General features: G+C 37.8%; 2 protein-coding genes across 2 annotated transcripts in view; one reads left to right on the top strand and one right to left on the bottom strand.

Annotated features, from left to right (window-relative positions):
* Positions 1 to 16,028, bottom strand: part of WDR41 (WD repeat domain 41) — a 58,537-nt gene that overhangs the window by 8,785 nt on the left and 33,724 nt on the right. The window lies entirely within an intron of this gene.
* Positions 1 to 16,028, top strand: part of PDE8B (phosphodiesterase 8B) — a 50,468-nt gene that overhangs the window by 33,936 nt on the left and 504 nt on the right. The window contains exons 8-21 of the mRNA XM_087715617.1: positions 128 to 268; positions 1,328 to 1,416; positions 2,684 to 2,744; positions 3,377 to 3,428; positions 4,582 to 4,659; positions 5,402 to 5,478; positions 5,866 to 6,030; positions 6,796 to 6,841; positions 7,417 to 7,543; positions 9,862 to 10,060; positions 10,830 to 11,047; positions 12,252 to 12,381; positions 14,627 to 14,794; positions 15,628 to 15,757. Coding sequence (XP_087571743.1) covers positions 128 to 268; positions 1,328 to 1,416; positions 2,684 to 2,744; positions 3,377 to 3,428; positions 4,582 to 4,659; positions 5,402 to 5,478; positions 5,866 to 6,030; positions 6,796 to 6,841; positions 7,417 to 7,543; positions 9,862 to 10,060; positions 10,830 to 11,047; positions 12,252 to 12,381; positions 14,627 to 14,794; positions 15,628 to 15,757 — 1,681 coding nt within the window. The remainder of the gene's footprint in view (positions 1 to 127; positions 269 to 1,327; positions 1,417 to 2,683; positions 2,745 to 3,376; positions 3,429 to 4,581; positions 4,660 to 5,401; positions 5,479 to 5,865; positions 6,031 to 6,795; positions 6,842 to 7,416; positions 7,544 to 9,861; positions 10,061 to 10,829; positions 11,048 to 12,251; positions 12,382 to 14,626; positions 14,795 to 15,627; positions 15,758 to 16,028) is intronic.

Below are 16,028 nucleotides of genomic sequence, written 5' to 3'. Positions count from 1 at the left end.
GCAAAGCCTTTCTATTTAGGTATTTGCATTGGAGGTTCCCCACACTGGGATTGTGCAAACAGAATATGAAATTTTTCAAAAATTGATTTTAAACTTTCTTATAAACTTCATTTCATTTTTTTTACAGTATGTTAACCCAGCCTTTGAACAGATGATGGGCTATCAAAAAGGAGAATTAATAGGGAAAGAACTTACAGAGCTTCCAAAAAGTGACAGAAACCATGCAGATTTGTTGGATACAATCAACACATCCATCAAAAGAGGAAACGTGGGTGATAATTACCCAATGCTTTTGCATTCTTTAATGTAATTTTTATTACAATCTGAATATGAATGAAATCACTGTGATGTGTATTCTCCTTTACTGGAGAGGATTTGCCATGGATGTTTTAATTTGGAGCAGAAGGTTGAGCTCAGTGCTGTCCATGACCCCTTTTATATCTATAAGTCTATGGAGATTCTCAATGACCAGGTCCTGGTCGTCCAAAGGTGCTTTTTCAGGAGGCAACTGGACTTTTTTGTAGGTTTTTTTTAAAATAAGAAAATCTGTGATTCTCTGTATGTGTGCTACATATGAATATGACATGCTGCATGAAAGTGTCAGAAGGCCACCTGACTGGGAAAGATTAGGTCAATGATGGCAAACCTTTTTTGCTACTGTGCCAAAAGCGGGGGGGACACAGGGGGGGTCGTGCACTGGTATGCCACATGATTAGCGACAACCCCCCCTGCTTTTGTCACAGTTTTTCGCCTTCCCCAGGCTCCAGAGGCTTTCTAGGAGCCTGGGGAGTGCAAAAACAGCCTTCCCCCCTGGACGCCCTACAGAGGCCCCAGGAGCTTTCCTGAAGCCTCCGGAGGACCAAAAATCGATCTACGGGGAACCCAGAAGTTCTGGAATGGTGACTTCCAGTTTGTCCTTAGGGCAGATTTTCGACCTCCAGAGCCTACAGGAAGCTTCCCTGAAGGCTCCCGAGAGCAAAAACCGATCGTACGAGCAAACCGGAGGTCCATTCCTGAACCTCCGGTTTGCCTGTAGGGCTGGTTTTTCATGCTTTGGAGGCTTCAGGGAAGCCTCCAGAGGGCAAAAAATGGCCTCAAAAGAATGCTGAAGTCAACTGGCCAGCACGTGCATGTGTGCTGGCCAGCTAACAGGGCAACACCTCACATGCCCTGACAAATGGCTCTGTGTGCCACCTGTGGCACGCGTGCCATAGGTTCACCATCATGGGACTAGATCACACATTGAGAAGGACTGCAACATACTTTACTATTTTTAGTAAGGCAAATTGACTACTTTTTTGACTATGGCTTCACTTGACTTGTTTAGGAATGGCAAGGAGTTTATTACGCGCGAAGAAAATCAGGAGATAATATCCAACAGCATGTTAAGATAACACCTGTGACAGGTCAAGGAGGGTGAGTGTGTTAATGAAAAAATGCATAGACCGTGTGTGACATGTATCAAGTTTATTTATTTATTATATTTATAGCTGATAAGATTGCTCTTCGAATCAGGTTCTGTTGACATGGTTTCTCTTTGTTTTAAATCCAACCAGGGATAAGTAGCACCTATCCTATAAGCTGCATAACTAAATCTGAGTAATATTATCTTTGGATTTTCATACACACACACGCACTCATATAAAGTGGAAATCAGAGTAGATATAGGGGGCTCCTATCACTTTCTCTACCCTTAAACTCTGCACCAAAGGGGTTGAAATAATTTAACTCTGTTCTTCTGCTTCACATCTTGCTAGATGGTCGTTGGCACTTGGAGAGACCTAGAGGATACGTAGCAGAACTCAGATGACAAATGTTGCCATCCATGATGTAGCTTGTTAGTTTTTTCTTCTATCTTCAGTAGAAAAAAAATTGCTTTTTCATTATCTCAGAATTCATTAATTGCATAATTAATCCTCAAGCTTGTCAACTAAATTGAAAATATGGGATGTATTTAGAATATAAGAGGAAAACAGAAAAAAATCAGAAAGAATGACAAGAATACTTAATACTTAAATAAGTAAATGCTTAATACTTAACTCACTTTGCTAAGGATGTACTTTGGTGAGGTATGATAACTGTATATGATAACTCTAATCCCTGTTCATCTGTGAATTTACAAAAGATTAAAGTTGACAATGCAAAGGGATTCCATCATTCGAATGTCTAATGCCTTTTGCTAAATTAAAATGACGGTTAGAAGTTAAGAATTTGATTATCTCAGGCATATTACAAACTTTATACAATTTAAATACCATTTATCTCATTCAGTGAGATGGCGGAAGTTTCTGTTGAAGCCTTAGACGAAGTTTTGTTAAATCAGTTGCTCTGTATCAGGGGTGTCAAACTTGCAGCCCGCAGGCCGGATGCCTCACGTCCTGGCCACTCCCACCCCCATTTTAGCAAAGGGGGAAAAAGTTGTGATACATCATGTGATGACAATGTGACATCACGAATTTGAGACCTGTGCTCTACATGTACAGGATTCTGCTGGAAGATCATCTTGTGTTCTTGATCCTTTTTTTCCTCACACCAATATTAGTGTGTGCCAATTATGTTATTGGTGTTTTATAGAATGACCTCAATAACTGCCATGTAATAAATACAGCATTGAAATAAACTAATTGTATCTAGATTTTTTTATACTGCATTTGATAATAGTGGATTCTTTTTATATTCATAGAAAAATTCGACATTTTGTATCTATCAAAAAACTGTGTTGCAGCAATGATAGAAATAAACAGGTATGATTTTCCCATTGTACAATTGTTTGTTGCCTTCTTATTAACAACCAGATGTTCCCAAAGTCTTTAATTATGTATTATTTAAAATATAAATGTAAAATCACATTATCATAATAAGGATCTTGAGACAGTGAACTTTTGCTGGTTGGCAAGATGATTTGCTTTTATTTTTACGGCCTCTCCTATGTTTTATTGCATACCGCTAATGAGATACAAATTTCTCTGTTTTGTCGCGGAAAGTTGTGGTATTTCAAATTATACTGTTATAGTCATTCAGATCCAATGTAATGAGGAGGTATCTATACAGAGATAACAGCTGGTTCAACAGATGATTTATGATATAAGCACAAGCAAACTATATAATACAGATGGGAATCTCTTGGCCTCCAACAATAACTTAACTTTCTGTTTGACATCCCACCAAGAAAGCTGATAGAAGACAAAGTCAATTCCCTGAATACCTCCAAGTTGCAGCTGTCTGAAAAAATGGTTTTGGGTGGCCTTCAACAGTTTTTGATTAAGAAAGTTAAGGGCTAGTCACTGCTAAATACGCTTTGTGGCAGGTCTTTATCTAGCTATTAGGATGGGAACTTATATGTCTCTTTTGTCTTTCCTTTTTCATATAACACAAGACTTACAGAATACATGATGATGAAAAGTGTGCAGGAGATCAGTTTCAATCAGGTTAGAAAATAGTATTTCTATTATTTGAAGAATCAGAACTAGTCTTACTATTAGGCTGAAGAATGCTTTATATATTATGGCACTTATGCGGAGGTAGTTGCTTCTGGAGTTGAAGTTCTGTCTGAAATCTGGAAGTAGTTTAAACTCTAAAATTATTACTCTTTAGTAGACTGCTTCTATTATATATGAAGAGAACCTTAAGCTAATCAGTCTTTTCAGTCCACGTATGTTTCATTAGATTGAAAAATATAAATTGCAATATATGCAATAAAATGGAAGAATGTGTCATTAAAATAATTTGTGACATAATATTGCAAGAAAATAGAAGAATATAGAATTAAGAAATTGACCTTGATTAAAGGGTACAGATCAGGGGTGTGAAACACAAGGCATATGGGCCAAATCCGGCGTGCGATGTGGTTGGATCCAGCCCGCAGGGCCGTCCTGGAAAATGTAAGGAGATGGCCCGCATCACTTTGGCCCAGTCTACCCAATGCGAAGAAGAAATATCAGACAAGCATGGCTTTGACCTGGTCTACCCAGTGCGAAGAGGGCCAGTGTGGCTTCGGCCCAGACTACCCAATGCAAAGAGGAAACATGCCAGCAATTTGGAGAGCAGTGTCAAGCTGGCCACACCCACCCAGTCAGCCATGCCTGCCCGGCCCCCCAAGGTCAACCACTGTCTTGATGCGGACCTCAATGAAATTGAGTTTGACACCCCTGGTATAGATTATGCTTACGTGACATAGGGCCAAACTACTTACTTACTTCTCCTAATGTTTCTGCCAACCTTACCAGATCTAGTACAGAGGGCATGTGCTGGGTCTATTCTATGCCATCTCATTGAACTCTGGAATCATGCCTTCTCACTGCCTGTATCTGCTCTGTGGAACTCTCCCATCTCCAAAACTTTATCTTTAAATCAAATCAAGTTTACCATATAATAAGGCAGTAGTAAAATTAGGAAATTAAAGAAGTTGGTTTCTTTGTTTTCTGTTATCCTTCCCTATTTAATTGAAGAAGGGTTCGTTTTTAAATTTCTGATCTGTAGCTGGGAGGCAATTTAAAAATCAGTCTTTTAATATGGAGGCAAAAATGTGGCTGTGAAAATAAATCCTACAGCTTTTTAAATCCCTTCCTTTAACATTTATAGACTCTCACTCCTTCAGATGCAAAAACAGAAGGAAAGAATCCATTGATGCTAAATCAATATCTTCTCAAAGTAGTGATGGTAAGAAATGAAATATGTGGGAGATAATCTTCAGAGCCCTATGTTAAATGGAACTATAATTGATGATTTAAGTGATTGTCATTTGATTTAATATTTTATTGTAATCTTTTCCCAATCTTTTCTTGGCTATTGAATAGCAGGAAGAGGCGGGATAAGTTTAAACAACAGGAAAAATAGGCAATTTCTTACTTTTTAATCATACAGGCAGTCCTCTTGTACAGACCACAATTAGGACTAGCAATTCTGTTACTCAGCAACACAGATACAAAGTGAAATATCATGTTGCTACGCCTCATCTATGATATTCAACTCTGGTCCTTAAATGGATCACCCATGGTCATTGAGCAAGTCATCACATGACTTGTGAATTCTTGCTGACTTCTCCCCTGACTTTGCTTCTGGCAGTGAAGGCTGCAAATGATGATCACATGATCACAGGATGCTGTAACTGACATAGATATGCGTTGCTTGCCAAATTCCCGTATTGCAATCACATGTCCAAAGGGATGCTGCAAAGGCCACATCTTCAAGGAGTGCTCATAAATCTCTTTTTTCAACACTATCATAACTTTGAACAGTGACTGAACCAGCAGTCAGTAGGTGAGGACTATCTATATATGCAACATAAGAATATATCATTTGGGACAATCTAATTTAAAATAATACCATGTATAAGAGAGTAGCATTTAAAAAAATTTCAAGTAGCCTTTTCTAAAGCCTAATTCTTTTCCGTTTAATGCAGCAACAAGTTTACAGAATCATCGATATTCATCTATAGCAAGAATCCACTCCATGACAATAGAAGCTCCAATTACAAAGGTATGAGGCAAAGATTTTCCAATATCATTTTATGCATCAACAATCCTTTGCAAAATAAAAAATAAAATGAGCACATCCATTTTTATTATACTTATTGAAATACCAATTCATGTCATCCAGAGATATTGGGATTTACTATAAATAAGTGTTTCTACGTCTGAATTGTTGGTTGTTTTGTACAAAGTGAGTATAGTGAATTTTTAAAATATGCAATTTTTTTTAATTTAATTGATTGAAGAATTAGTTAATCATTTTAAAAGCCAACTCATTTATTCGGTTCATAGTTCTTTTATATTGGTAACTCAATATTGCCAACAGATTTTATAAATACACTGGATTGAAATCAACAATGGCATTGCTATTTCTTTTCCATTTGTAACCCTACAGGTTATTAATATAATCAATTCAGCTCAAGAGAATAGTCCGGTGACTGTAGCAGAAGCTTTGGATAGAGTGTTGGAAATCTTACGAACAACAGAACTTTATTCTCCACAGTTAGGAACCAAAGATGATGACCCTCATACTAGTGATCTTGTCGGAGGACTGATGACTGTGAGTAAAGAGACATAAATCACATCATCAGTTTCACTATAAAATTGGTGGCTTGTCTTTTGCTTCTGCGCATGGGCAGAACAATTTTTATTAACTGTGCGGGCATGCGCGGGGCAGCCACAAGTGAACCGGCAGTAGTGACTTCCAGAACCCAACCCTGGCTGGAATCCAAACAGGTTATCGTCATCAGGGGTCCTTTTGCTGTACTTCTTAACCATTAAAAACATACTAAAAAGAAATGTTTAAAAGCAAGGAGTTTAATCATGGCAAGAGAAACAGTTCTAGATTCTTGGCCATCATGGGAATAGAATGTTATGAAAGACTTCTTCTAGACTAATCATAAGAACAGCCTTTCATGAAACCCATAAGCTGAGGTTTATGATGAAAATTCTGTAAACCCACATCTTACTTTTATGAATGCTGGAAAGTGTGGTAGAAGAGATTGGTTGTTATCTTCTCATTTTTAATTGAAAACTCGCTACCTACTTTAGTAGACCTTGAACAAATAAAACAGTACTTATTAGATAATGGATAGGAATCAGGTTGCACTGCATTTTCAGTTATTTTTTCGCAGCTTATGTAGAACATTTATATAGACATATAGACACTTTTATGATAATTTTTAACATTTATATTCATGTAGTATCTATTAGCAATGTCACTAACTTGCTGTTTAATATTTATAATAAATTATATTTATTGAAATGTAATTGCATCTTTTTTCTCTTCGCATATAGAATGCTTTTCTTCTTTTCATTATTTCAGGATGGCTTGAAAAAACTGTCAGGAAATGAGTATGTCTTTTCTAAAAGTAAGTTCTATGTTAAACTCTCTTTTTATTTGTTTATTTGTGTTAATATTGCAGAAAAAATGCTTTTGCTGAAAAAAATCAGGAATACAAAACTCTAATTGTCTTAATTTATTTCATTAATTATATATTGAATTTGGTCCATAAAGAGTTTAGATGTTAATAGGTTTTCACACAACATTTGGAAAGATCAGTTTATCCCTTTTTATCACTTCAGACTACTTGTAGTGCAGACAGAAAATATTCATTAAGTTTGTTCTGCTGTAATACAAGAAATAACAGAATAACAGATTTGGAAGGGACTTAGGAGGTTTCTAGTTCAAAGCCCTGCTCAGGGGGTAAGATACCCCTGGTTAAGATACAACGTTGAATATAACAATATAAGAAGGTAAGGCACTCCTTTCCAGCAGCCTAATTTTACATGTATGTTTTCCATGTCTTTCCAGAGGCATGGGGCTTCACCCTGTTTAAGCTTGCTAATATCTCCAGCTTAGCCTTGAGACTTCCTTTTTATTAAGGGTTTTTCAATTGGGCGCATGCTTACAGATTCATAACCTGCCTGTTCCCTATTTGTACAGATATGAACCAGAGCCATTCAGTGCCAGTCACTATCAGTGATGCTCCGCCCTGCATTGCAAACTTATTGGATAATGAAGAGAGCTGGGACTTTAACATTTTTGAACTGGAAGCTGTTACAAATAAAAGGCAAGCTTTATATCTATGTTCATTAGATGAATAAAAATAGAAGTTGCAGGCAGTTTGTCATAAATGAAATTTGTGTGGATTATTTGGCTGTATCACTGTGCTGACCCAGTTTGCATAGGCAAATGCCTCAATAAAGTCTTTTATTGCACTACTAAACTGTTACGGCAGGCCGGACATTGTTAAATTTACATGTTTTCACATCCGGGGATTGGTTGCCCAAACCCCGGGAAGTTTAAACAACTGCCATTGACCAGATGGGCTGCCAGAGCTCCTTAATTTACATGTTTTCACATGCTCATCAGGGATTGGTTGCCCAAACCCCGGGAAGTTTAAACTATTGTCATTGGGTGGCTGGTCTGCCAGAGCTCCTTAAAAGGCGAGCTCCAGCAGCCCAGCGGGCAGACTGCAGTCACTTACTCTTGCAATAAAAAGTGCTGAAACTCACCTGCCTCTCGCCTGCTGTTTCTCGCTGATCTAACATAAACCATGACAGAAGGCCAGGGATGGGATTCAGCCGGTTTGATACTGTTTGGGCAAACCACATGCTAATTTTACATCTGCTTAGCCGAACCAGTAGTTGCAAGGACATGGTGGCCCTGCCCATCCCACCCCACCTCACTCCTCCCAGGAGTCTCCATGCAGCCCATTTTGGATGCCAGGTAAGTGCAGGGTCCACGCAGAGGCTCTGAGAGGGTGAAAAACAAGCCTCCTGGAGGTTCCGGAAGTCCAGAAATGGGCCCGTTTCCGGTCTCTGGGGGGCCTCCGGAGCCTGGGGGAGGCCATTTTCAAGAAGAAAGTTGAAGGTTCACAAACTAGGTGCACAGTTTGCAAAACAAGGTCCTTAAACCACAATCCAGTCAGTGTCCGCAAAGCAAGGTATGTAAATCCTAAGATTGAAACGCGAGTCAAAGTCTATGAGTCGAAGTTTCCAAAAGTCATGGGAATGCATGCTGAGACAAATGATTGTTCCCAACAAATACACCCTCCCCTGACCTCTGGTTAAATCACCTTGTGCCAGGTGTTCCTTGTGAGGAGGGGCAAGGCAGCCTCCTCACGAGCAGCCTCACAGACCTTCTCTGAGCTTCCCTCCACTTCACTCTCCATGACAGTGAATCAGGTGGGGAGGCAGCTTTTCCTTGTCAGTAAGGACCTGTTGTCCCTCATCACCACTGATCGTCTGTAGCCGATCCTCCCCTGCATTTGTGAAAGCAGGCAGCTCCCCATCCAGTCGACCACTTCCTCCAATGCCATCAGCCAGGCAGTATCAGCTGATGACCCCCAGGGGGAGAGCCTTCTCTGTGGGAGCGCCTTCCCTTTGGAATGAGCTGCCCCCGGAGCTTCGCATAATCCCCGACCTCCGGTCCTTCCAGCATGCCCTAAAAAGTTGGCTTTTTCAGCAAGCCGACCTGGCCTGAGTAGAATAAATTAATTGTTAATTTTAATTTAATCCTAAATTTGATTTAAATTGTCAATTGAAGGTTATTGGATTTCTTATTTAATCTTTTTTTAAACTTTTGTCATATGTGTTTTTACATTGTACGCCACCCTGAGTCATTTACGAGAAGGGCAGCATATAAGTCCAATAAAACCAAACCAAAGTTTCCCAGTTCCAGCTCCTCTTCCTCCTCCAAACTGGGAACTGACAGAGCCATGACAGTTACCTATGACAGACTGTTTTGCAATTTGGGCCTTTATTTCTTTACTTTAGTCTCCTTTCTGAATTTCTTTCAGCTGTCATTTAGTTGGTTATCTTTGAGGAAATGGGACCCTGTGCCTCTATTTATAATGAAGCAAAAGTGGTGGTAGACAGGTCACAACCACAACTTACAACCACAATTGAGCCCAAAATTTATTTTGCTAAGTGAGACAGTTGTTAAGTGAGATTTAGTCCCTTTTATTATCTTTCTTGTCCCAATTGTTAAGTGAATCACTTTTGTTGTTAAGTTAGTAACAGTTAGTAACAGTTAGTTGTTAAATGAATCAGGCTTCCCCATTGATTTTGCTTGTCAGAAGATCACAAAAGGTGATCACATGACCCCGGGACACTGCAACCATCATAAATATGAGTTGCCAAAACATCCAAATTGTGATCATGTGACCATGGAAATGGCGCAACGGTCTAACTGTGAAAAGCAGCCATTAGTCACTTTTTTCAATGCCATTATAACTTCAAACGGACACTAAACAAACTGTTGTAAGTTGAGTTCTACCTGTAGTTTATCTAATAAAGTTAAACTATTAGTAACCAAAGTGTATAAACATAAGAAGTTCAGTGATGAGTGACCTTGTTTCTTCATTCTTCTCTTGTTATGTTCCAGGCCATTAGTTTACCTGGGTTTGAAAACTTTTTCCCGTTTTGGCGTCTGTGAATTCTTAAACTGTTCAGAAACCACACTGCGCTCATGGTTCCAAGTTATTGAAGCAAACTACCACTCCTCCAATTCTTACCATAACTCTACTCATGCAGCAGATGTTCTGCATGCTACAGCATTTTTTCTGGGGAAAGAAAGAGTTAAGGTACAGCTTGTGCTGATGATTGTCTATTCCTATTCAAGTATTATTAACAAGTTCATTTTATAAGAAAGAAAGATGAGTCAAGAAGCAGTGATTTGAAAATCACAGAAAGGTACATTTAGATTACATGCTGAGGAAAAGGCATCCATCTTTCCTTTCCTAACTGATTGTCTCTGGTAAAATAAAAGATGGAAGTTAAGAGAAAAATAAAAGGAGGTTACAAATGGACAAAAATAATGGATTTCTCCCTACCACGATCAAACTGTTTGAGAATTGGATCGGGCAACAACACAACAAAAGGCTTGCCTGTAAGCACCCTAACTGGAAGCCTTTCTCAAATTATAAATTCAGATTCTTTCACTGAATAAGGGGAAAAAATCACTATAAAACAGCATCCAATCCTGCTTAATTTTTTTAACACAGTAGGATTAACTTGGTGTTTCCATCTGCTGTAAGGCAGCTGTGTAGCCAGGGGGTCTGGAATACACATACAAGAGATGGAGCTTCATCTGTAGCATTGTCTGCCACCTTGATTTTTTTTTGGAGCCGCCCCCCCCCCCCCAGATATTTCTGGAATGTGACTCTACATTTCACATAATTGAGTCTGCATTTTCCTAATCATTGCATTTACAAGAATAGGTAAACCAATGAAGAATCGCAGGGAAATGTTACTGAAAAACCATGTATATTGCCTACATGAATTCACATATGAGTGCAAATTTATTATTGATTGACACATTTTAACTGATAAAGACTTCATTTTTCCTTCTAGGGAAGCCTTGATCATTTAGACCAAGTGGCTGCATTAATAGCGGCAACAATTCATGACGTGGATCATCCAGGACGGACCAATTCTTTTCTGTGCAATGCAGGCAGTGAACTGGCTGTTCTCTACAATGACACTGCTGTCTTAGAAAGCCATCACACAGCTCTGGCCTTCCAGTTGACAACAAAAGACAACAAGTGCAACATTTTTAAAAATCTCAACAGGTTAGGTTCTTCAAAAAATTTCTTGGATTTGAGCCTGGGAATAGGGCTTGGATCTCTGTGTAGTGTGTAAATTTAGTCTTCTTCATTAGTCACCATATGTAATATAGCAAACTGATTCATGAATATCAGTTCACCAGAATATCCAAATCTGAAAAATGTGATTTCAAATGAAATTCACATTTATCTCTCTCTCTCAGAACTCTTTTTGTTGTGGAGATTTACTGTATGTTTGCATAAAGTGTGTATTAAATACCTTGCAATGTAATGTGTTAATATGAAAATATATTTCTAACAACTATGGAAAAGTACTAGTTCTCAATTTACAATCATGATTGGAATTGGGGTTTTGGTCACCAAGCAGTGTCGTCATTAGGCAAGTCATTACATGACTGGACCTGATTTTGCAATCATTTTACCATGGTGATTAAGAAAATCACTCTGATTAAGTGAATCACCTGATCTTTAAGTTAATCTGGCCTTTCCAACTGATGTTGCTCAGTGGAAGCTGGCAGAGAAGATCACAAATGATGATCCATAGGATGACTGTAGGATGTAATTTAATCTCATGAGTGTGAGCTGATTGCCCAAATGCCTAAATTGTGCAGGAGTGGTATGATAATCATAACTTGAAGGATAGGTCATAAATCACTTTCTCCAAGGCTGTTGTAACTTTCAACTATCTTTAAACGAATGGCTGTAAATCAAGAACTATCTGTATACAGGTAGTCCTCGACTTATTATCACAATTGATCCCAGAATTTATGTTGCTAAGTGAGAAATTTGTTAAATGAATTTTGACCCATTTTATGACTCTTGTGAAAAGTCACAAGAATGTGACTGGGTGGGAGTGATTGATGTCAAGTTGGCTACGCCCACCCAGATTTTGTGGCTTCCGGTGTTTTCTTTTCTGTGGGAAATGGGTCCAAATGGCTCTTTGAGTGCTTAAGGTTGCTGCCCTACCCCAAAGGAAGCCTACTGTTGAATTTGTGACCTGCTGGCTTTGGCCATACCTACTTTCAAGGGGCTCAAAAGGTAAAGCCCACTTGTAGTGCATTCGAATTGCGTGTTTTAGTAACACATAACTGTTATACTGCAAGGAGATACCTGTACAGTCAAAAATGGATTCGCCGATGTTATCCTGCTACATGGGAAATCAGGAATCAGTTCTGCCATACCGAATTCAGATTGCTTTTTCTCTTTTCAGAAATCATTATCGTACCCTTCGTCAAGCAATTATTGACATGGTCTTGGCAACAGAGATGACAAAGCACTTTGAGCATGTGAATAAGTTTGTGAACAGCATCATCAAGCCCATGCCCTCAGATGAAAGCAACGTAAGCAGCAGACCTTGTGAATAAACCAAAGCATTTCAGTCAGATGTCTTTTTTCAGCTTTGGTCATCTTTCATTCATATGGCAGCAGTATTCTAATGGGAGCAAGGGTGATTTGCATTTCATTTTCAACCATAAGTGCCCATAATTTTGCCTGAGTAGTCTTCTTTATTTTTATGTTATTTTAATGTTTGTATTTTGAATTATTAATGTAATGCACGCTTCTTCACAATTTTGAGGGTTTTATTAAAATGGAAAGACTATGAGTAATATGGAAATTATTAATAATCATGTATCAAGGCTTTGTGAACAATACATACAAAATAGTCATAATCAGTTTAACTCAGGATAAATTGGAAGATTGGTTCCCGCAAGCAGTTCTGGCTGGCTGTGATTCTTAAAAGAGCTTTCGGTGAAGTGTTGCTACATAAGGCGTTTTACATTTTGGTCCAGGAAATAAGCTGATGCAATAAAATGTTACATTGTGCAATGATTTGAAGTTGGTCTACAGCTACTTTACCCCATTCCATCCCTGCCAATCTTCATTGAAAATTCAAAGCCAAACCGGAGCCTTTGGTTTTGAAAGTTCTCTGTAGTCAGGTAGCATTCATTTAATGCTGAAAATGCTCAGCCTAACGTTTTGTTTAGTTCTTTTGTAAACCATAGTGTTTCTCTGATTCTGCTAATCCTTTCTTTTCTATGAATGGTGCCATCACTGAATACGTAAATATAAGCACCCTTAATTGAAAATTGGTATTTGTGGGAATTTAGCAATGTGTATAGATCTAAGATTTTACTTAGAGTAACTCCAACACTACATTCTTTTAAATATGTACCTGTTCACATGTAATAAAGAAGGCATAGAGACTTCAGATTTACAGGCAAAATGATAATTTTATATTCCTATGGTTTTGGGAGAGCTACTTTCATAACTGTAATAATAAAAATATCCATGTGGAAAGATTTCTAAAAATATACAAAGGGCTAGAGGAAAATTAGCAATAAATATTTTTTACAATATTTTTCATATTGGAGTCACCTATATCTACACCAGTAATGCTCAACCTTGGCAACTTTAAGATCTGCGGACTTCAAGTCCAGAATTCCCAAGCCAGCATACTTAGTTCTTATGCATTAGGTGCTAAATACAAGAGCACTGGTGAGGCTGTGATTACGGTGCAGTATTGCAGGCAAATTCTGCCCACAGCCTGGACTTTGATCCTGAGCCAGCAAAATGCGGACCCAGATTGTTGGGGGCTACATACAAATAATGCTTACATTGTGAAGTGTCCAGAGAGTGCTTTACAGCGCTATGGGGCAGTATGCAAGTCTAAATGCTATTGCTATACAGTATAATGAAAATCTATGGCTTTTTATACTTTTGTTTTGATTATATTATAAAATATATTATTACATTGTTTTTATAATACTTTGCACTTTGTATAATTGAAGTTTTGATCACCAGTTCCAACACTGGTTTTCCTTTGCAGGGGGTGGGGTGGTTGGCACATAGGAACTAGTTTAAGTAAGGTGAAGAGAAGGAACTTGCATTCTTTACTTCACAATTACTAGTATGGAGACTAATTTGTCTCAAAATGAAGTTCTTAAAGGATGCTGTGCTCAGGTATCACCAAATCAAATTGTGTTATATTTTGGAGTTTTACACAGCATAATTTTAAATAGGCTTTTTAATTTTTCTATAGTTAACAGATATGAGCCAATGCATATACAAAAATAAATGGGTTCAATGAAATCAGTGTAGTATAGGCAGCTAATATTCTATTATTAAAAATGCTTCAAGATGTTGTGACACTTGACACAAATGTGTTTATTGTATAGTGAAATAAAGATATAGAATAAATCGGTGGCCAAAGACAGACACATCTAAACAGGAATCCCTTATCTCTATTTTGGTTGATTTATTGTCATCATATTACTATAATTTGAGATTTACAATATTTCTCTAACAACCTTGACTGAATTCTCAGACTACCAAATAATCAGTTTTCTGAGGATTGTACAATAACATACAACCCACCACCCTGGCCCAAAAAGCAATGAAAAATATTTCATTTAACAAATGATTAAGTCTAAGTAAGAAAGCAACTTCTTCACCTTGCTCAAATCTCTTGAATTCCAGCCAAAACCAAGTGACTATGTAGTTTTCCTTATGGTGCATAGAGTATTATAACATTATATAGTGACTATGAGGTAATGCCAACTGACATTATGAATAACCATTTTCCAGAATGATAGTGGTGATTGTGAATACCCAAACAGTCTCAAGAACTTTCCAGATAACCAAACACTGATCAAGCGCATGATGATAAAATGTGCAGATGTTGCAAATCCATGTCGTCCTCTAGAATTGTGCATTGAATGGGCTGGGAGAATTTCTGAAGAATATTTTGCCCAGGTATGAATTTACTGTTGTTAGAAAATCAAAGAAATGTTTTAGTCCTTCTAAAATCTAATGCTTATGTATAAAAATCTTAATGTAATAATTTTATTCTCTTTACTGAACAACTATTTCCCATTCCCCAAGTTTTTAATTTAATTTTTAGTTTAATTTAATTTAATTTAATTCCATTTGTATGGTGCTCTGCTTACATGTTTGTTAAAATGGACAATCTATTTCTCAATTGTCTTGTAAGAGATAGACTCTAATGCCAGAGCAGAGGTGGTATTCAGCAGGTTCTGACCAGTTCTGGAGCACTGGTAGAGGAAATTTTGAGAAGTTTGGAGACCGATAATTACCACCTCCATCTATTCTCTGCCTCCTGAGCCCCAGCTGATTCGGTGGGAATGGAGATTTTACAGTATCCTTTCCCTTGGTAGTAAAAAAAATTGAATCCCACCACTGTGCCAGAACAATACCGTCAGCTCCTACCATGTTAAATGCTGACAAAACAAATTCTGATCTTGATATGAATTGTGTGAGAAAAGAAACAGTAAAATAATTCTAAATAAGAAGTGAAATGCTACTTTTCATGCACATCTGTTATATGTCTTGTTTTTTTAGGGTACAGTTTGGTAAAAATAGACAATGATTTAACACTTCCCCTTATAAAAAATAGACTGTAGATCTAGTTTCATTTAGGGTTACGTTTTCAGTTGCCAATAAACTCTGAGTTATAGACGTTTTCTTTGCTAGATAAGTTTAATCTCAATAATTAATTATAAAATGGACCATTGGTCTGCTTTTGTAATTTTCATCCTGGTTGTAAAGTTGAAAAATTTCCCCCACAGACTGATGAAGAAAAGAAGCAGGGCCTACCAGTTGTGATGCCTGTATTTGATCGAAATACCTGCAGCATCCCCAAGTCTCAGATATCTTTCATTGATTACTTTATAATGGACATGTTTGATGCTTGGGATGGTAAGAATTTTCATTTTTCCTCTTCTGTTTTAAGCAATGCATTTTTTATTGTTTTGCCAACGGGTTTCATGTGTTAAAGGATATCCTTGTCCTTTCTGTTATTTAGAGCCTAAAGGTTGTTTCCTAGCCAGACACAGTTGTTCTAGCAAGAGAATAAAGGGGGGGGGGAGTTTGATAGAATAGATTTGTTAATGAACATGTGCAAAAAAGTTATTAAGTTCTAAACTGGAAATGATATCCCACATTCTGTTGTAAGGTACTTGAGGGAGGA

The sequence above is a fragment of the Thamnophis sirtalis genome, unplaced genomic scaffold, assembly GCF_051295495.1.
Source record: "Thamnophis sirtalis isolate CommonGarterSnake01/CBP01778 unplaced genomic scaffold, rThaSir2_p1.2 scaffold_5, whole genome shotgun sequence".
Lineage (NCBI taxonomy): Eukaryota > Metazoa > Chordata > Lepidosauria > Squamata > Natricidae > Thamnophis > Thamnophis sirtalis.
This window is presented reverse-complemented; position numbering and strand designations above follow the sequence as displayed.